The 22,638-nt window shown below is 42.4% G+C and overlaps 1 protein-coding gene across 4 annotated transcripts in view; it reads left to right on the forward strand.

Annotated features, from left to right (window-relative positions):
- Reln (reelin) overlaps positions 1–22,638 on the forward strand; it is a 426,762-nt gene that overhangs the window by 108,317 nt on the left and 295,807 nt on the right. For all 4 annotated transcript variants that reach the window (XM_039107060.2, XM_006235873.4, XM_039107062.2 and 1 more), the window contains exon 3: positions 14,445–14,580. In XM_039107060.2, coding sequence (XP_038962988.1) covers positions 14,445–14,580 — 136 coding nt within the window. The remainder of the gene's footprint in view (positions 1–14,444; positions 14,581–22,638) is intronic.

Consider the following 22,638-nt stretch of genomic DNA (forward strand, 5'->3'; position numbering starts at 1 on the left):
CCTTTTCTGTCCCTGGTGACCGGCCTTCCTGAAGCAGAACAAATGGATGCTGTATTTCTCCCTCTTGGTACTTCAAAGCCTGTTTACCACCCCTGGGTCTGCCTGATGAGGGTAGTGTTTAGTGCTCTGCTTGTGAGTTCTTTAAAGAGCTCTTGACATCAGCCATAAATCCCCACTCAGTGCCCTGGCAGCGTGGCCATACTTCCTACCTGTGCCACAGGTACAGACTAGCCATGTGACAGACACATGCTCAGCCTCTGAGAACAGCGCCACAAACCAGGAGCTGAATTTCCAGCTCCCCTCAGGTCCTGTTCCCCACTATTGGAATTGAGTTTGTTTGCAGATCCCCGCACACTCCGGTGAGGCTGTTTGTACATGCCTGACCACTGGACAATCTATTTAAAAGGCAATTTAACTTGCTTTAAAAGCCGGATGACATGAGGAAGCTACCCATACAGACTCTCTATGGAATGAATATCCCTTTTTCCCTTTAGGTAAATATCTACATTTAAATATAATTTAAATAGTGGTGTCTTCTAGCTATGCGTTTAAATTTTAGAAAGTCAACCTCTTGTACATAGCTATAAAACACAATATTATAAATATACATATATATCATATATGACATATATATAACCTATGCATATATGCTGTAATGTAAGTCTAAGCATTTTTCTTAATAATAATTTGTTGCACAGACAGGAGTAGCACGGCTAATTGGGCTTCCAACTCACCAGTGAAGGTGACTCTCACTATCGATGTTTCTAGGCACAAGAACTTCTTCCCGTATGAAAATCGTGTGTGCCCATGGATACACATACATGTGGGAACAGGTGCCTGCATGTGCACATCAACCTTGAGCGTCATTTCTCAGGCACCTTATCTGTTGAGAGAATCCTGCTCTTTTTTTTTCCCAGAACGTCTCAAATTTCATCTAATAGTTTACTGAACTCACAAAGTAGTTTATACTTCTGTCATGATGCTTTTGCCTTTTCGGTATCTGTGCACTAGCGAGCCTCCCATTGTCTTAAGTCCCCTAAGACTTCATTACTACTTATTGGCAGAAACCCAGCATCCTGTCCAGGCCAGACCAACCTGAGAGTCTCTTGGCCAGACACCTGGCATGTTCTCTGGCCCTCCCTGGATAGGTACAGCGAAGAGCTGAGCCCATGAAAGCCTTTTATTATCAGGCTGTCACAGTCATTCTTGCTGTCTCTTTATTGACCCTGGGGGATAAATTAAGGACCTGACAGTCGTGTCATGGAATCTCTTAATACCTTAGTCCATCTCTGGCCTGCTGAAGACGCCCAGGAGGCTGTAACCACATTTGTTTCTTAGTAACATTTCTTTTCAAAGACCTTAGCAGGGTCTGTTTGTTTCTATTATTACTTTCCTTGCCGTGCTTGTAAAATTATGTTTTATTTTGATTTTCTAAGCTGACAGATAAAGATAAATGTATTAGATTTTTTTCATAGCACGTACATGTTTATTTTTATTTTGCAAATTATACATATTAATATTCTAACATAATACTTATAAATTTGATATTAAAAATGAAAAGTTCTAATACTTTGTTTTTAACCATAAAGGACTATGAGTAACTCTTTTAAAAAGGGAGTGATTCTCTTCTCAATTGCATACTGTAAAATAATTCCAAACCTATGCCTAAATTTGTTTTTCTCAAAGTATATGTAGAAATTATATTAACTTTACATCTTAGTTATTTCTCAATTGCTGTGACAAACAGAATGGGCCCAGCGACTCCTAGAAGTGTTTATTGGGGTTAGGGACGATGATGAGGTCATGGCCGTCAACTTAGGGATCGTGGTAGCAAGCAGGCAGGCATGGTGCTGGAGCGATAGCTGTGACCTGACATCCTTATGGGCAGTTAGGGAGTGCTAACTGGGAGTGACAAGTACTCTTCACACCTCAAAGCCCACCCTCAGCAACACAACTGCTCTAGCTAGGCCAGGCCTTCAAATCATTCACAGTTATCCCAGCTAGGGACCAACAAATCAAGCATCCATGGGGACCCTTCTCATTAAAATCGCCCTGCTTTACCAGTAACAAAAGAGGTGTGGTATATGGTTAATACAATTATGTTACAGAGAAAATGTTGACAAAGCTTCAAAGAAGTCATGTTATTTAAAAATTGGTCATTTGGATTAAGGCGAAGAACCGAGTGAGAAAAAAGCTTCAAAACCCAGTCGTTTTAAAAAGAAACTGAGGTTTTCGTGACGTGAAATGGCTGTTGCAGTTATGAGCAAACAGCGTCTGTGGTTACCTGCACGAGACCTACACAAGATCATACCAGCCAAAAATTGACATAGAGCGGGTGATCTCCAGGCCCTCAAACAGGGGAACTGCTGTCAGTGACTAGCTGTAGGCGGGAAGAAGAATCACTCTTTTATTTTAGTAGGATTTAATGACTGATAGTTTTTCCATGCTCCCGTGCACATTTGGGTAGGCACCACAAAGTGGGTTTATTAGGAAACATGAAGCAGGCAGGGAACTGTTGGATAGAACATGAGAGGAGTTCTAATCATATAGGGTATGAAAAAATTTAAAAACACTTAAAATGAAATATTGAGGGACGAAAAATTAAATTTACCTCTAACAAATAGTTTGCCTATTTAAAAAAAAAAAAGAAGAGGTCTGGGTACCCGGGGGAGGTGGGGAGACTGGAGGTAGTTAAGGGGGAGGAACTGGAGTGGGGATGGGTGGGAAAAATAATTAGCACTGGAGGTTTCAGGTGGCTACAAAGTCCAGCAGCCCACAGAGCACTTTAGTTCACGTCGTTCTTCTCTGTGCGGCTTCAGTGTATAGAGTACTACAGTTTTTAAAATAAAGTGCTTCATTCTTAATTTTCTAATCTATCTTAAATCTGAAAACTAGGAATATACTTGTAATCGTTTAGACTCAAAGGGAAAACATATTTTCGAGATTCTGTGTCTAATTATTGATGTAGTAGAACATGAATTTTAATAAAACTTAAATGGAAATGGCGAAACGTGTTTTTCACATGAAAAGAGTGTTTTTCCTTAAAGCGGTATTGTCTCACTCAGGAGATACTTAGGTATCAAGGGTCTGGAAAATGTGAAAATACAGATAAATGAATGGGATACATTTTTTCCCATAAATCTTCATCCATTGTTACTGCTTTCTTGCTCAGTTCTGGGATGGCATCCAGGGCTTCCTGTCCATGGTGGTCAAGGGCTCAACCACTGACCTACATGGCCAGCCCTGCTAGTGCTTCCTTCCGGTACATAATCGGCTACTGTCATATATAACAATGAGTTTTTATAGTAAACTGTGTTACAGCACATATTTTAAGCTATACTTCTTAGTATTGTGTGTGATTTAATGTGCTAATCTAATATTCTTTAAAGTATCCATAATTCTATATGAAAGCAAATACGAGGTACTGAATGATGCCTTCACCAAAACAAAAAAACAAAAATATTTCCTAAATCATTAGGAAATTGATAGAAATGGGTTCCTGAGAGAAATTTTCAACGATGTAGTAGTAATCACCCAACATTTATGTAGCACTTAGTGCATGCTGGGCATTTTTCTAAACACTTTACATATGCTAACTTTGTACCTAACTAAGCAGCTAGCGTTACTTTTCACCGACATTTTCTGAAACAGATAATTAGTATATAGTGTAGCATAGACATGGTGTACAGAAGAGCTGAAATGCAAACCCAGGATGTTTGGCTTTCAAATCTTGCTATTGGTTAGTCCTGTGCAGCTTACCCCTGTCACAGTTTTGCTTTGACTGCTTTGAAAGCACATGCGTCTTTCTGAGGATGCATAGCACTGTGAGGAAAACAGAAACAGTCTACAGAGTTTGGGTGTTCAGGTTATCTGGTCATTCAATTACCAAATAATGACTTGAGGGGCGTTGCTCGAAATCAGTAAGACCAAATCATTTGTCTTAAGAACTAACATGGCAGCTATGGTAGGATTCATATCTAAAAGATGTGGTAGCAAGACAAATCTGACTTTGCTGCTGGAGCAAATTAGCCTTTATCGTATCTTGACTTGAAGGCCACATGAGCCAGACGGTCCTAGGTGGGTTTTTCTCTATGCTGTTCCTCTGCAGTAGAGGCCGTTGTCAAGCTTGCTCAGCGTCGTCTTGAAATCAAGAGAAGGAGAACATATAAGTTTCCTACCTCCTCTCATTGCTTCATCTAGGAATTAGTCGTTGCAGCTCTGCTTATATTCCATTGATGAGTGCTTACAGCGGCAAGGGGATAGAAAATGTAGGGAAGACATTCATTGAGCTAAATGCCTTGAGTAAAGGCAGGTACGGTCTGGGATTGAGCTTCAGCACCACGGATAGCTCCTACCATCAAATTACCTTGGCAGCGCGTGATATAAGGCCTAATACTTTCTCAGAAGTGACTTATCTCCCAAATATATTATGTTCTCATAGTAGATTGTGTGGGCAGAAGAACTCGTCATCAATGGTGGAAAACAGTGGTCTGTTATGTGAAGAGTAGATTCAGAAGCATCTCTGAAGGAAAGCCTCTTGGAGGTGACACAGTATTTGCGCCCTCTTGCATTTGAGTTTATCTGGCCCTTTCTGAGCAGGTGTATTTTGTTTATAATGAAAACAGCGGCCTGGGACTTTGTTTAGATAACATTATATTTCGTATGAACTTTCAAAGGGACTCAGAAAAGACTGTCTTAGAAAGCTTTTTGAGGGATGGTATTATGCTGAGAAGAAGGAAGTGTTAACGACACAGACTTTCACGGCATTGGAGAAGCCTCTGTGCCTTGGAGATTTTGGGTGTTTACAGACAGAACACCATGGGGTGATTCGTCTTCACAAAGGAGAAGCCTTTGACAAAGCCGTTTGTGGTAGAGCTGTTCCAATGTGGCGGCAGCTGGAGGTGATCTAGAATTAAGGACACTCTTAGGGCTGCCAGTGTGAAGACACAGCTAAGATAGCCAAATCCTGTTTCTGCATGTAGAGCCTGTGGGATCCAACAAGAGTTACGCTGCCTCTAGTTTACCATGTTAGCTCAGAATTCAGACTTAGCTTGCGTGATCTGCAGCCCACTTAAAGGGGGAATTTTATGAGAGTCTAGTAGGGACAAAGAAAGACTGAAATATAGTTTTCAGTTCTATAAATAAAGTTTTGGCCCTTCTTGGACACCATCCTAGTGACTTTGTATGAAACTTGGCATATAAATATGAGAATTGTCTCATGTATCACTTCTATGTTTCATTGATTAGATCGTATTACCCATGTTACGATGACTTGGAGAGTTTATATAACTCGCTTAAGGTCACTCCACCAAAAAGTAACAGGGCTGTGCTACAAAAGTCAATCAAACAGTGGACCGATGTGAAAAACCCACCAGGCTGAGCCTCTAGAAGACGGGAACCGGGTTTTTAATGAACAAATGAGCTAGTCTGCATAAGAATACACAGCGAGAACTTCATGTCATTACGTGTTAAGCAAACGTTAGCTGTTACAGTTTGTTCTGTGACCTCATCCTTTTCTGTTTTTGAAATCAGGAAGTGCAGAGGTCTGAAGATGTTGTATAATGATGACTGTTGTAAGCTTCCAAGCCGGTCAGACGGGCATTCCTTTCATAGTCAAGACGTCAAGCTTGCAAGGTTGAAGGGAACTCCCTGGAGCTGGTGTTGCCCCACCACAGCTGCAGCCTTGAGTCTGCTGCTCTCTTTAAGAAAGCCTTATAGAGGTTCTTTTCATACCCAGGGTTTTATATCTCAAGACACCTCCTCTTTAATTACTTCTCCGGCCTATAGCATAAAATACAACTCCTTACCTAGGTAAAATGCAACTTGAATCAGACATAAACAAAATGAGGTCAGGGGAATAAATTGGTCCCAGGTAGTGAGATCAATGTTATTGTGGACAGGTAGCTAGTGTGATGTGGTTAGAGCAGTGCCTGCTAGGCAGGCAGCATATCCTAGGTGTCTACCAGCACACAGCTATTCAGGAAAGAGCCTGTTTGATGGTAGGAAAGAAGGCAACAGAGATGGCCATTGGTGAAGCAGCTTAGAGTCAGTAAGTCAGTGCAGGCTCCACTTGCTCTTTGGAAAGGGTGCTGGTCTGCAAACTCAGCAGCTATGAACATCTAAGTGTACCTGTGCCTGGTTGTTTTTGCTGCACAGGGGAGAAGCTGTGACTTAAAGTCCATACCATACATAGCACCATGAGCAATCCAGTCATTTCGTCTTCACAGTCACTCTGTTATCCTCCTCCCCGTGTTCTTGATGAAGAACCAAGTAACTCCCAAATCCATGATTCCTTGGTGGTGGAGCACAGGTCTATACAGGAGCAGCTTGCCTCCAGGGTTGGTGTTCTCAGTTTGACCCTGGTCCCCACTGCCTCTCTAGTAGGTAATAATATATGTCAAAAGACAGGGAGAAGGCAGTTAGGAACTGGCAGTGTTCGGAGGAGCAGAGACTCAGCCTGGTGACCCTCATAAATGAGGAGAGGACCAAGCTGATTTAGAATAGGCTCTGTGTACGTAATTGGTGAAGCGTAGGGAAGCAGTGTGCTTCCCCAGGCATCTTCACCGTGCCCAGCATCGTACAATTCCGGGATGATTTTATTATAATTTATAACGTTTTTGCTTCTAAGGCTGAACTCTGAAAGCAGAAGCTTTCAAAGCTTTAGAAATAGATGTACACGGCACACCTCCGAGTCTGCATGTGTACTGTCCCCCCTTCGGCCGGCTACTTCACTTCATATGGCAGCAAGGGTTTTTCAGGAAGTTCTTTGATTAATTTTCAGTGTATAAAATTGTATCCGGTGTTGTCGGAGCGCTTTCTGTATCAAGCCAGCAAATACTGCAGGCAAGCCAGTCTATAGAATGACTGAAGGGAACTCCATAGTTCATTTTTTTTCTCTTCTTCTTCAAAGTGTAGGACCAACTTCTCAAATGAGGTTTTCAGAACACCGTATTTCACTGACCGATGAAACCTTTTACAAACTGAGCACGGGGTGAAAACACAGAAGTAGAACTCATCAGCCTCCATCCCCAGACACTCGAGTCTTAGACTTCTTAAGAAGCTGTAAGGCAATTACTTCCCTGAGCTTTCCAGGAAACATTCTACCAACCGTTCTTCAAGTCTTGGAAACAGCAAGTAACATTCTCGGTGTTTTATCAGTTTCATTGGCAGCTACAGTTTTCATTTTCTGAAGCATGCTCAGTGTTTTATCATGAGCATAGACAAAAGTTTTCATCTGAAATGAGAAAAAAACAAACCAAACCTGGACATGTTCCTGGCTCCTGAAACCCACTGTGGAAAATCGAAAACTGAACAGACTCGAGTAACCCATAGTTTTGATCCATGAAGCCTAGCATGAATATAATTTCCTCACAAGATTGTTATTTGGGGTACTGAAATCTTCAGTGTGTTTTTTAAAGAAGTGAATAAATTATGTCTTATGAGACTGTGGACATTTTATTCTAGGCAAGGGGGATCACAGAACTCCCGGTTACAGTTTTGAGGACCCCACGGTGTGCACAGTAAAAGGCAGAAGCATTCCTGGGGGAAATGGGTTCATACAAGGTTTAGTCACAAACTTAAAATAACTGAAGACTTGTCAGGGAAAATGACGTCCCGGAAGGCACAGAGCTGTGTGTCGCTGCCTTAAAAAGGGATCATGGAGGCAAGTGTAGAATAATTAAAGACATCATGAGGTGAGCCTTGCAGAGGTGTGCGATCGATAAAGGAACCAGCTATGGGCTCCGCTCCTACCACAGCTTTCAGAAGACAATTATTGGATGGTAATAGACGAATAATCTAATGGCTCGTACAGCAATGGACTTCAAACAGCCGCACTTCCTAAACGGGATGGGCATATTAAAGTTCTGCTGATTGCTGGCATGGGAATTATACGTAGTCTGCAAATATCGTGTCCTTCAGCGATGTATGTAAAACATCCAAAAGGAAAGCATCCTGATGACGTGGGAAAATCACAACAGCTACGTCACTTAGTTGAACTTCACAATTTGTAAGGCCAACTCGTGTCCTTGTCCCAAGTCAGGTCAGGAGACCCACACACATTTACTTTTGCCAAGAGCCAAGTTCTCTTTGGAGTATTTACTCAAGGGAAGAAGTTCCATGTGAAATGTTTTGTGCGACAGTTTCCATATAGGCACAATAGTGAACATAAAAGACAGTTACTGTAATTGAATAACACACATGTAAATGCATGACGTACTTGTACACTTTATTTTCACTGGTTTTCTTCAGACACACAGCTTAATTAGACCCTACTGTTTCAGTTCTTTTCCTTTTATGAGTATGATTAAAACTCAACATGTCTTGTAAATTTAAAGTGTACATTTAAATTTATTACCATAGTCAGACTTCAGATATCTTAAGAATATGATTTTAAGTCACATTCAGGAATCACTCATATGGCATGCCACAGGCATTGAGGAGGTGGTGGTGACTACGGTGACCTGCATCTTGTGGGGCAACGGAAGCAGTTCTGGCTGCTGTCACTCACTTTCCGACAACCTTTGGGTGTGCCCTGGTTGTTGTGTCTGTGTCTGGGCCAAATCCTCTCTTCTTTTAGTTTACTTGCACAGTGTCTAGAACATTCTGGAGCTGAAGGAGGTCTTAGCAGTCCGGACCAGCATTTCCCACATGTCAGAATGAGGCTGGGCGGGGGCAAAGCCGACAAGGACTGCATATCTGCGGTTGCAAAAGCCGAGGGGAGTGTTTCGTGTCCTTGATGCTTCATGTGCAAAAGGAAAGTGTAACTTTCCCATCAAGACTCAGTACAACCATTCTGGCTGCTCACCAGATGCCCTGGTGAGAATCCAGGTTCCGCTTCTCACTGCCTTTTAACTGTGAGGAAACTTTTTGTCGTTCATATTCTTAGTATCCTGACTGGTAAGACTAATGCATCGGCGTCACGGTCCCAGGTCATAGGAGGAGTTTTTTTCTGCTGACATCTTTACTGTTCTATTTGTACATATGCATTACTTTCATGGTTTTTTTTCTTTTTCTTTTTTCTTTTTCGGAGCTGGGGACCGAACACAGGGCCTTGCGCTTGCTAGGCAAGCGCTCTACCACTGAGCTGAATCCCCGACCCCTACTTTCATGGTTTTACTGTGCACCTATCAGTAGCATCCAGTTAGCACACACCTATTTCCCAGACAATTTATTTACGAGGTTAGTTTATTCTACTCTCCTCACTCAAGCCATGCTGGGTAGAGTCTGTCCTTATGTACAAAATAGGGTTTCTGTGACTATCAGATCATTCCTTTCTGGTTTCTATTGAATTAAATACAGTTCTGATGGTGGTTGCTCTGTGCAGTACTAGAAAAATAGGTACAGGAGGAACCCTGGTGCTTGCTGGCTAGGAGTCAAGTTCAACTCAAAGAAGGTGAACATCCTTCCAGAAGAATGGTACCCAAGGCTGTCCTCTTGCCTTCATATGCATCCCATGGACCCCATCCCATACATCCAGAGACACAAACATCTGGAAGAGATGTGTGGGATCATTTTTGGAGTAATGGAAAAGATATAGGATGTTTTGCATTATTACTACAAAGGCCATTCAGAAAGGCTCTGTTGGATACTTTTAAGTGGCATTGGAATTTTGATAATGTGAATAGTTTTAACCCTAAGCTTAGAATCCTAGATAATGTTAATGATAATACTAATGTTATAATTACTATATATAATTATACAAATGCACTAATTTAATTTATAACTATATGGTTACAGCATTTATAATATAATTATTTAATAATACCTAATAATAGTGTAATAATTTTCAAGTACTGGGTACAAATGATAATTGATGGGTAAGCTTTTAAAACTCCCTGTACTCAGGTTAGATGTACCCCTGAACAGTCAGGTTGGAGAACTACTGTCCTAGACAGCTAAGCAGGAACATTATTCTGTAAGTGCATGTATGTATGTGTATGTGCACATGTGTGTGTATGTCAGCCATATATAAGACATATATATGACGTGTGTGTGTGTGTGTGTGTGTGTGTGTGTGTGTGTGTGTGTCAGCAGCTTATAAATTTCAGTAAGGTAGTATGTGACATAGACATTGACTCAGTCCCTAAGAGGAATTTGGAGGAAAGAGAAGCTACTTGACCATGAGTCACATTACAAAGGTTTGAAACCTTAGCCTGCTCCATTAATTCCCTTCCCACATGATTGTAGCTGGAGCGTTCGTTTTCCTTTGCAGCCAGACTGAGTCACAGATGTGTCATTTCCACACACTGGGTCCCTGCTTCATGCTTGACCAAGAGGGGAATGGCAGTCCCTGAGTCATTGCTCTTGAGTCTGCTCTGGGAATGTCATCTCCCTGGGCGTCTCGTTGTCTCTCTAACTTCGTGGTTTCTCCGGATTGATGAATTTTGTCTAAGACGCAGCTTAAAATTGAAACGAGAAAATAATATCACTTTTACCTTGCAAAACTAGCTTGTTCTTTCATTTCTTAGATCAGGTGTGACTTGTTCTGATCAAAAGACATACATATGTCGTGCTTTATAATTTTTAAAGTTGTTTATGTATTTAAACAGAAAGTACTTCTCGAGTCTCTGTGATGGGTCATATATCATGCCGTCTGCCTGAAGACAGAGATTAAGGTGGACTGTCTCATGCGCTGTGGGGAGACAGTCACGTGCTATGATGGGAGAGCGGGTGAATTGCTGTGACGTGTAGGAGGGGCACCTACCCAAACGTGGGACTCGGGCTGTGAGCCCCATAGAAGCCTGTGAGGGTGAGGCCATGGCTGGTATACCCTACCTCCATGACTTCCCTCCTGGTCCTAACAAGCTAGATTGATCCTGTCCTTGAAGAGAACATCGGACTTAGCCTCTTAAAGATGAGAGGGCATATACTTCTAAGAGCGGTGACTGGCACTTAGAGCTCAGACCCAACGGGCAGTTTAAGGAGAACGGGAAGCCATATTGTGTTAAACACAAGGAGAGGTGGTGAGAGCTGCATTCTGCTGGAGGCTGACGGGAAGCCCAGAGAGGAAAGCGAGCTGGACATGGACCTTTCTGAGAACTCATTTTGGTAGACTAGGAGAGACATGGGGTACAGAATCCTGTAAGGCGCTGTTGTGGAATCCAAGGAAAAAATAAAGAAACCTAGAACAGTTTAGCAATGAGAATATCCCACAACAAAACAGAGCATAGAAATGTCAACACTGTAAATGGGAAAATGAGTTAATGAAAAATATGTGTTCTTAATCTCAAGGACTGAGACACCTTTCAAAGCAGGACTAAGTAAATTAAATATTTTATTATTTATTATTTATTAATTTATTTTATCAATTAGTGAATATTGAATATGTAGTTGCCAGAAGGATATCTGATTTCCTAAGGAAAGGAGGACGTAGTGAAAGAAAAGAAGCAGAACATTCCAGATGCCTTCTAGTATTCCGGGATTAAGTGGAAGGCTCAGCAGAAGCCTGGAGAGGAAAAAATGAGCCTGCATCCCTGTGTAGGATTTGTGAGGTAACAGAGAACAATTGAAGACCGTTTTAATTAGAGGGCATCATTTGTGTTGACATAGCAGAGGGACCTACTTGATATTTGAGGTGGGCAGTGTGGAAGGGTACAGGAAAGACTTACAGGCCGACTATGCTGAAGCTGAAGTTAAAAAGACCAGAGGAAAATCCAGAGAAGCTGAATTTGGCTTTGCACGTCGGTCATCTAATAGGGATTTTACCTTTGAAGGAAATGGCCTGTTTGCTGCCAAGCGCATGCCCACCTGCAGCTGCCCTTTTAGCACTTGTGGTATGATTAGTGCAACGGGAGAACTGAACTTTTGTTTTTCTGTGAATTTAAACTTGTCTTAAATAAAAAAAAAAACACATAGTAACAAAAAAGCTAAAACATTACCAGGATTAGGAAACAAAGTTTCAAAACTCGATTGTTTATTAAAGTTGTTGTTTTGAGCAAATAAAAGTAAATATTTGTACTTTTAATCAAATTATATTTAAGTAGCCACTTTAGGTGCACGTATTGACGATGTGAACGGGCTGAGAGATTTTTGTGGGAAATATTTAGAATATTATTGTATAAAATTATACTTAGAGACAGGAAGAGAAGCAGGATTTTTCATAAGCAGTCAGCTAGATGCACCATGGCGTGTTGCCTTATGTGTTGTTTGCTATGAGAATTAAACACTCCATGCTTTACATATGAAATCTAAATTTTTGTGTCCATTCACCAAAGTAGCAGTAGTGGATTCACCCCTAGGGACTGTGAGCTCCCTAAACATGGACTCCTGCCTGCATCTGTAGTACTAGATATGTCTCCTCCTGTCTCACAACGAATTCAGTGTACTTTAGATATGGGGGGCATAGAATTTCCTTTTGTTTAATTTGAGAGAAGACAAAGCCTTTGCTCAAAACCACAACTTTAATAAATAAGAGAATTTTGAAACTTAGTTTCCTATTCCTGGCAATGTTTTAATTTGTTAGTTAATATGTGGGGGTTTTTTTGACAAGTTTAAATTCACAGCAAAATGGCGTTTAAAAACTACCCATATAGCCCTTTCCTCTACACACTGAAAAAAAAGGCAAAAACTCACCTCTCTAGCTGACATCCTGTCCCATGGTGGCACATTTGTCAAGATCAATGACCCTGAACTTGGCACATCATTACCATCCAGAGCACACAGCATCTATTAGGTGCTACTCTGAGTATTTTATATCCTACGAGGTTTGAGCATTTACATAATGGCTGCAGTCCATTATTGAAGCCCTGTGTAGAATAGCCCCTCCGCCCTCAGACCCTGCGTTCTGCCTTTTCCCTTCTCCCTTGCCAGGCCCTGGTGAGCGCTCCTCTTTGAACTGCTTCTATAGGTTTTCCCTTTGTAAAGTGTGATACCTGGCTGGAATCAGACGTCCCGTAGCCTTTTCAGATTGCATTCTTTGCATCCTTATATAACTTGTTCATCATTTTCCCATTTTAGCTAAATCAGGCTCCGTTGCCTGGACAGATCACAGTTAATTTATTCACCTTCTCCTGAAAGTTACTTCTGAGTGTTAGGAATTATTAACAGATCTGCTTTAAGTGTGTGTGTATGTGTGTGGATGTTTGTGTTTGTGTGTTTGTGTGTGTGTTTGTGTGTATGTGAGTGTGTGTTTGTGTGTTTGTGTGTGTGCGTGTGTGTTTGTGTGTTTGTGTGTTTGTGTGTGTATGTGTGTGTGTTTGTGTTTGTCTGTGTGTGTGTTTGTGTGTGTGTATGTGCGCAAATATTTCACATGGGTGTGTGGAGAGGATAATCATTGTTATATGTTATGGTAAGAATATTTTTAGTTCTAGAAGAAAATTGTCTTCCACAGAGGGTGAAGATTTTTGTGACCTCAGAGTCCATGTTTCCAGCAGTCTTGTCTGTGTGGGATGTGGGCTGTTCTGATAGAGAGCTGCTATGTGGCTCTTGTTGTTTAACTGGAGTTTGGAGTAGTGTCTATTGTATCTTATTTGCCACATATACTTTCTTTGGTACAAAAACCTCTTCAGGTATTTTGTCTGTTTTCCGAATAGCTTGTTTCCTTACTGTTTAGTTTTTCATTCATAGTTCTTATCCGTGTTAAAATTAAGAGAACTGCTCTGTTACAAGGGACCAGAGACATCCCCTGATCCCTCAGCAGTTGCTGACTTTCCTGCTGAATTGGCATAGTGTTCTCATATTGAACATAAGCAAGGTCATAGAACACAGCCCAGGCAAGCCCATCTAAGAGGGACGTCATGCTGGATATCCCCACACATAGAGAAAAGCTGGCACATGGTGCAAACTACAGATTGACCAACACCCCTCATTCTGTTGCCACGACTGCTTTTATACCAACAGAGTCGCTAACTTGCACCCACTCTTTCCCCGTACCGCCAATGTGAAAATTAGACAGTAATACCATTATCTCTACTTTTTTGAGAGCTGTATTCTAGAAGTCAAACCATGTTTCCCTGAGAGTGAATTAGGCCCAGAGTATTGTTCCCCAGGTTGTAACGTTTCCAGTATGAAAATGGTGGCATTGCCAGGTAAATCTGATCTCCTCTGAAATACCCCTACAGAAATCCAAGTACTGTATGTGTCCCCCAGAGCACCTCTGTGCTAACACAGCTCCCAGTCCACTGTGCTGTGTGGTCTCCCGTGTCTCTGAAAGCTCCAAGAATCCAGACTTGTTGGTGCATGCTGCTCTGAGGGGATCCGGTAGACAAAGGCAAAGCCAGTTGTCTAGGGATGGCTTTTGTAAGCCATTTCATGATAATAATGTTTTAAATGATCAATTTACCGCTATCAAGGAAAAAAGAAAATTGCATAACTTATGGGAAGCCACTTAGCTTAATGAACCTTGGTATGAAATAAAAATGTTCAGAAGCTATCATGATGCCTTGGTGGGTAGGAAGGAGTTCATTTTGTTTTCTCTGTAACACCCCTGCTTCTCTGTCTCTCAGGGATCATGTCCGACCACCAGTTTGGTAACCAGTTTATGTGCAGCGTGGTGGCCTCTCATGTGAGTCACCTGCCTACAACAAACCTCAGCTTCGTCTGGATCGCCCCACCAGCTGGCACGGGCTGTGTGAATTTCATGTAAGTACCCACCGTGTGTGTGTGGCAAATCCCACCTTTCATGGCCTTACACAGAGTAATTACTTACGTTTATTATATCAGTAGGTCTCTCATCGAAAACATTAATCGAAGTGTTGGAAGACGTTGAAGCTGGCTTTTAAAGTAGTCGGTTTTCAGTCAAAATTTTATTTCGCACATTTGTGTGTAAGCACCATATTTATAAATTAAGTTCCAGCTGACAACAGTGCTGACTAGAATAAAGACAGAAGAACTGATGTGAGGAGGAGAGCGTGAGATGTTTCCCTGAAGGCTTCATTGAAGATGGGTGTTCTATCACGCAGTGTTGCAACAGCATTAAAACCACAGGGAACATGGTTCCTCTGGCTTCAGGGAGTTGAGTCAGGTTGCTCTGTGTTTGGGCGGGACATCATGGTTGTGGGAAGAGGTAGCACGGAAGATTGTACAATGCGTTGATGGGTGAGGTAAGGGAGAGAGAGTCGGGGAGAATAGTCACCTCCTCTCTTTAGCCACCTCCTACTTCCTTGAGTTTCTACAACTTCCCTAAATAGTGCTACCTTCTGGGGACCATACAATTCACACAGGAGCCCATAGGAGACATTTTAAACGAAAACCACAATTTTAAGACTTTACATACTTAACCATCTTAAATACCGCCATTATTAAAAGTGAATTTACTGGCTGGATGTGGTGGCACATGCCTTATCTCTGTGAGTTTCAAGGCCAGTTTGGGCTCCATTGTGAGTTCCAAGGTAGTCAGGACTATGTAGAGAGACCCTGTTTCAAAACAAAAGTATGTGATTTGTATGTAATTAATAACCATTTAGTCACTTTGTAATATAATCACATAGCAAAACCAAATTGCACCCCAACATAGTACAATACCTATTCAGCACTTTAGAAGCAAAGCTAAGAGAACGATGCCTTAGGTGCAGGAGCTGTGCTGCAGATGCATCCCCTGGAGTAAGCTTCCTCATGGCCAGTTGATCTCTACAGTTTAACCAGTTGTAGTTTTATGGAAGTTCCATCTACTGCTAAGGGAGGCATCTTGGATAAGAGGTGCGAGAGTCACTATCAGTGGGTGTGAGTTTTAGCATGTGGTTTGGAATTATGATGTCTTAGTAGAGTGACAGTAGTATGGTCTCCTGTAAGGTCCATGGACTCATTAGTTCTGGTCGATGGCTGGGTTTACAGTACTGGGCATGATTCCCCCCCTGCTGAGGGGGCTTTAAGTCTAAGTTGACGTCTGTTGGTTGCACCCAAGATAGGAGTGTCACTGTTGCCCCTTTAGGCAAATCCTGCCACGATGGTCATTGTTGTGCTTCACAGACAGTACAGCTAGGTAATACCATTGGTTGCTTCCTTCCCTTCGCCATTTACCTAGGGTCACAGATGGGGTGGAAAGATGGTGTGAGCCCGGGGAAACAGGAAGTCTGCTCTGAGACTGGGTCTCCTAGAAATGACGCCAAAGCTTAACCCAAGATGCCGCAACAATATGGCTACCTAAATAAGATCTGAACAATGACAACATGAATGGTTATTCTAAAATGCTAAAATGGAAGGGGGCATCTCAAGGGCTCCCACCCATAGACCATGATCTACATGACCTCCAATGACTGCTGAGAGGGAGAATTAGTCATTCCCGGGGTGGAGCCAACTTGTTGGTCATCCAATACCAAGTAGTCAGCTCTAAAATCATGTACACACAAGCAACATTAAATAGATTCAGCTGGTGTGTGTGTGTGTGTGTGTGTGTGTGTGTGTGTGTGTGTGTGAGAGAGAGAGAGAGAGAGAGAGAGAGAGAGAGAGAAATGAAAAAATGGCCATGACTTTGAGGGATGGGAAGGAAAGGCAAAAATAAAACGTGCTGAAGGAGTAGTCCTGTCCAAGCAGCAGGAAAGGGAATGTTATAAACTAAAATGAAAGCAGGTACAATCTTTCAGGGCTTCACACACCGCTTGGAAGATGATCACCAATTTAGCTTTGCTCTCTGACCGAAAGTGTGTGCTTAAAACCTGCTAAGCGAATTGCTACTTTTGTGTAACTAAGGCCAGCATGTCTGAGAGAACAACTAACCCAAGGAAGAATGCGTGTAGCTCACCAGGAGGAGAAGAAGAAAATGTGATCAGCAGGTGATTTGTGCAGGTAGAGGGTCTGGGGCAGTTCAGAACGTAAGATTCTCTCCTGAGCTCACTAAGAGGAGACTGGGAGGTTGAGTGAATGTTCTTCTCAACAGGACAGACAGCACACTGGTTCAAAGGCTTTGACGTCTCACTGTACCTCCTCCCTAACCTGCAGCCACCAGTCCTCCTCCTCCTTACCTGGCTTTTTACTCATGACCCTCATGAATTTGTCTTTATCTCTTAACATATGATCTTGTTCATTTAATTACCTTTTTACCACTAAAATTCAAATTCCTTGAAGTCAAGAATCTTTTCTTTACGACCTGCCCCAAGAGCCTAGAAGAGTCCTTGGCTCACAGTAGTTTCTCACTGAATGTTCGTCAAGTGTAGTAACTCACAGTTAGAAACAGCCATTCATCTCAAAGTAAGTTTAACTCAGAAATGTTCCCTGTCCAAAGGAAAGACAGGAACAAAAAATGGAACAGAGTCTGAAGGAAAGGCCCTCCAGAGACCGCCCCACCTAGGGATCCATCCCATCTGCAGACACCAAACCCCCACACTATTGCTGATGCCAAGAAGAGCTTGCCAACAGGAACTAGGTAAGGCTGTTCCCTGAGAGGTTCTGCCAGCACCTGACCAATACAGATGTAGATACTCACAGCCAACCACTGGACTGAGCCTGGGAATCCCAGTGGAAGAGCTAGGGGAAGGACTGAAGGAGCTGAAGGGGATTGCAACATCCTAAGAAGAACATTATCAACTAATTAGACCACCCAGAGCTCCCAGGGTCTAAACCAACAACCAGGAGTACACATGGAGGGATCCATGGCTCCAGATACATACGTAGCAGAGGATGGCCTTATATGACATCACCAGAAGGGGAGGGAGGCTTAATACCTCAGCACAGGGGAATGCTAGAGGGGTGAGGCAGGAGTGGGTAAATGGGTGGAGGAGCACCCTCATAGATGCAAAGAGGAGGGGGAAAGGGAGTACAGGATGGGGGGTTGTGGAGGGGTAACTGGGAAGGGGGATGACATTTTAAGTGTAAAGGAATAAAAAAATTAATGATGATGATGGTGGTGGTGGTGGTGTTGGTGTTGGTGTTGGTGATGATGATGTTGATGATGATGTCGATGAGATAATGATGTTGATGACGATGATGAAGATGATGATGACAATGATGAGGTTGATGATGAAGAAACAGCTATTTAGTAGACAGGTAAAACAGAGGTTCAGGCAACAAAGTGCATGAGACTGGTAAATACCGAAGGTCAAAGTTCATCACTAACCCTCTAGCCCTGACGGGGTCCCATTCAGTGTCAGGGTTTCCTACAGCCGTCCCTGGCACTGACTGCACACACTTCCTTCCTGTCTCTGTTCTGTGTGACCCAGTGAACAGTATCACAGTCATCCCATAGAGCCAGTCAGCATTTAATCTCATTGCCTTCTTCCTGGGAAAGTAGTTGTGTCTGAGCCTTCTGCTGCAGAGCCACTGCAGAAGTCTCATCACTTTGAGCCCACTTCTCCCTGCTCTGCCCTAGCCGTGGTGCCTAGCTAATCTTCTTAGGCACAATGATCATTCACTCAGAATTCGGAGAAGAATTGGCTCTCCTGAAGCCAAGCATTTGGCAAGGATCTGCAGTCTAGGCTAGCTAATGGATAAGCCCCGGGAAACCATCTTGTTGAGGGTGTTTTCCCTCCCAGCCCCAGGCTCCTGGAAGGATGACTCTAAGAATCAAATATATTTACAAATACCTAAGACATAAGCTTTGTCTGTTCCCCATAAGATCGTAGCTTAATATCCCCTTTATTCTAAGTTCTGTCACATGGCTGCTTACCTTTACTCAGCCCCCATGCTACGGACCTCCTCCATGTTCCTGGGTGAAAATCTCCTGAGCTTGGCTCTGTCCCTGCTTCCTACTTGAACTCCCACCTTTTATTTCCTGCCTCTGCTATAGGCCATTTAGCTTCATTTGAGAAGTGAAGTTTCCAAACAGACATAGGGGTTCCTTCTACACCACCTGCCCTTACCTCCCCAGTGCTGGGAGCATGACCAGCATGACCACGCCTTAGTTTTTACAACTTTACATGGGTGCCGGGGAACCAAACGTAGGTCCCAGGGCTTGTGTGGTGAGCATTTTCCCAACTGAGCCTTCTCCCCAGCTCCCGTTTCTGACTTCTTTTAATGTGTTTTTATTAGTCAACTCTATTACCTTGCTATACAGGTTTGAGGATTTTTTTTAATTTGTTTTTTAATTTTAAAATCAATTTACCTATTTGTTGGAGTGCCATGCTCTGTGTGTAGAAGACAGAGAATAGTTTGCAGGAGGTGTGTTAACTTCCACTATGTGCGTTTGTAGGTTGGAACTCAGATCACCAGGCTCGGTGGCAAGCACCTTTACTCACTGAGCCATCTCGCTGGCCCTAAATATATTTTCAGATAATTAAAGTCATAGGTTCCCATTCCACTTTCTCCCTTTTATTATTTTAATGCATTACTTGATGTCTTACAAAAGAAATTCAGTGACTAATATCTAGCATTAATTAGCGTGCACATGATATTTGTAAGCCTGGCAATTTACTGATAGTACACTCAGTTTTTTTTTAAAACTCCGTACAGCCAATTCATGATGAAATTTTTATAGTTCTAAACCAAGTTACTCACTTTAAAACATTTAAAAATTCTGCACTAAGAATTATATACATTTGAGCTGAAATTCAAGACAGTTCTATTATTTACTAAGTGTACCTTCTCAGTAAGGAACAGATGGCCTTCTGTCTGAATACTCACCAAATCCTGTGAGCTGCATTCACTGTCTCCCTTGTTAAAAGATAGCCAAGTAGGAGGCAGAGGCAAGGGCGCTCTGGGAATGGAGGGCCGGCTGTGCTGATGCATAGGCAAGAGGGCTACAGTTACTTTAGTGAGGCTGTTTGTCACAGGCTGAAACATTGTATACGTGCCACTGTCTCGCATCTTCCTCACATCCATGTCTTATGGCTGTAGTGCCTGCCTCTAGTTTTCTATTGGATTATAGTCTTCTGTGACTAGGAAGCCTCAAGTAAAAGGGGAGAACAAGAGAGGGAGGAAAAGAGAGGAGAGATGGACAAAGACGTAGATGGATAGGGAGGAAGGATGTAAGGGCGAAGGAGAAGTGAAAGGATGGTAGAAAGGAGTAAGACGTTTAAGACATTTAACCTTAGACATTATCAAAAGGGGGGAATGATAGTGCTTTCTAAAAATGTACCACATGCCTGCCATTCTTCTAAGTGGTTATTGTAGTTTAATCCAACAGTCCTCATATAATGAGACCCATTTTAGAGAATTGGTGTCCACAGTCCCAGGTGAGCACGTTGAAGAACTAACCAGAATTAACTCTGTGAGCAAAACAACATAGGATAAAAAGTCATGTTTCCATACTTCTTCTGCCTTTAAGTGATTGCTTCTGTTTTATTATGGAAAATAACCATATTTATATCATTTAAGTCAGATAGAGTTTTCAGTGTAGCATTAGAATCTTTTCCATGTGGCCAGCAGGTGTTTCCTACTATGTTTGTCATGCATGATGAGATTAAAAGCAGCAAAATTACCCAGTTCATCCAAATACCAAGAGGCACAAAACCTGAAAATAAAATAAACAATGAACTGAGATATTTTCTATTTAAGACTGTGAGCACTAGGGGTTGGGGGGTAAATTACTTGGCCAGTAAAGAGGAACCTGGGATGGGCCATATTTGCACATTTGATACTTCAAAGGAAATAACTTCTAGAGGGTTTTTTTTAAGTGCTCTAAACAAGAAGCAAAAGATCATTTGAAAAATTGAAGACACTAGCAGTTTCTGAGCACCTGACAGGCTTGAAACAGAACGGATGCAGAGTTCTGAATTGCCGCACGAGTATCCCTGGTGCTTTTAATGTTTTGATGGGAGCCATTCCAGCTGCCTGGAGAATCCCTTAAGAAAGACCGTAGTTGGTTGTCCATTTATTTCACTCATCTGAAGGAAGCCCCACAATTATATTTGCTTTGTGGAAACATCTGGAATACAACAGGACTCCGCGTTCACGGGTCTGATGGGAGTTCATTGTGCCTCAGACCAGGGCATCAGCAGTTGACGTATATGGATTCTTCTTGGATCTCAAGATTGCATGCAGTTCGCTGCAAAAAAAAAAAAACCATAAATTACTTCTCCTGTAAGTTGGAAACGATTGTATCCCTACTGTGAGATAAAACTACATATGCTGTTTTCTGAATAAGGAATTTCATCTGTAAATCACAATGCTCTTTTTCCCCCTGATGGTCTGATTTTCTTTTTTTAAACACATCCTACAATTTGAGTCAATTATTTTAGTGCTGCTCAAAAAAATGTGCCTGTGAATGACAAGATGAAAAGTATATTATTCATCCGTGGAGGGAAATGTCGGAGCCCTGGCTGCTAGTTCTCGCCTCCCGCAGGCCTCTGCTTTTTATCAGAGTTGCACAGCCAATTAGGCTGGACTGGGTGACAGTCTAAGTTCAGGGACTAACATGTACTCTCACAGATCAGCGCCTTGGCAAATGAGGTCAGGATGCTTCTTGGGGATTTAATTTTTAATCGAGAGGAGAATGGTTGGGATAAAATATATACATCAAACTCCCAAGATGGGTCGAAGGAACCGTAATTCTTACATTAATGACATAGCATATTTTAAAAGTTTGACAAATACTCGAAAGACAAAACAGCTGTCTTCATTTTTCTCTTCTCATTTCCTGTGGTTCTTCCTTCTTCCTTCCTCCAAAACAAACCACAAAATAAGCCTCATTGAGTCTATTGGGATCATCTACCGGGGTCTCCACACGACCTTTGCACGGGCCACATGACCATCAGAGACATATCGCTCAGTGCTGGAGACACAGATGCTTCTGCAGAATTCTATCCCAGGGCCAATTGCTGCACTAGTGAATTTGTTTCTTCTTGAAAAGACCTGGTTTTCTGATGCTTTTTGGCTTCTCCTGATAAATCTAAAAGGAAAAGCAGTCTGTGAAAAACACTCTCCTCCCTCTTACTTAGTTTCCCTTGTTGGAAGGTCTGTGAGGAAACTCAGTCCAGAGCCACATCCATTCTTCTCTGCATGCCCTGGAGCTAAGGCAGACTGACACCTGCACTTGACATATCCTACTTGGAACCCTTTGGAAAGTTTGTGAAAGCAGAAAATCAAAGTCTGCTCACTACAGGCTTGTGTTCCAGTGAAATGCCCCAGACTCTAACAGAAATGTGATGTTTGTGGTGTCTCGTAATTTTAGAATTAATTTTTATCCACTTTTCCGAAGCCCATAGTGACTTTCAACCCAAAGTGGTAAGACATTTAAAATTAGCAGTGGCAATGATGTTGGAGAAGCAGGTAAATACATTTTCCCAGGGTAGCAACATTCAGTGGTTTGTCAGTGTCTGGTCACTCGTCAAACAGTAGGAGTGCAGCAACCCCAGTGAGCTAGGTGACCCAGTGACCTAGATGACCCAGTGACCTAGATCAAGTTCCCTCTTCTGAGCTTGACTCACCATAGCCTCGCCAATCAGGATGGGCTTGCCTGAAAGCTTGTTACCTACTGCTCACTGTAAATTCATCTCTAGTGCAGCCCTTTTCTATGACCTTAAACATGGCTACGTAATGCAGCCAGGTATGAGGGGCGAGCATTGTCGTGGGCTGCCTTCTCTTACCATTTCCTCTTTCTGTTCCCATTCTGCCAATCCTCTGCCACATGTTTTAGCCCCTACACTTTGTAAGATGTGTGCTTGCCCATGAAAACTTACCTCCCTGTGCCTGTTATTTAAAGTGAGCTCATTTGGTGGACGAATCATAATGAGTACAAGAGCAGTAATGGGGTTCAGAATGGCATTGGATGGTGGTGGTGGTGGTGGTGGTGGTGGTGGTGGTGGTGGTGGTGGTGGTGGTTTACTTGTA

This window comes from Rattus norvegicus, chromosome 4 (assembly GCF_036323735.1).
Source record: "Rattus norvegicus strain BN/NHsdMcwi chromosome 4, GRCr8, whole genome shotgun sequence".
Taxonomy (NCBI): Eukaryota; Metazoa; Chordata; class Mammalia; order Rodentia; family Muridae; genus Rattus; species Rattus norvegicus.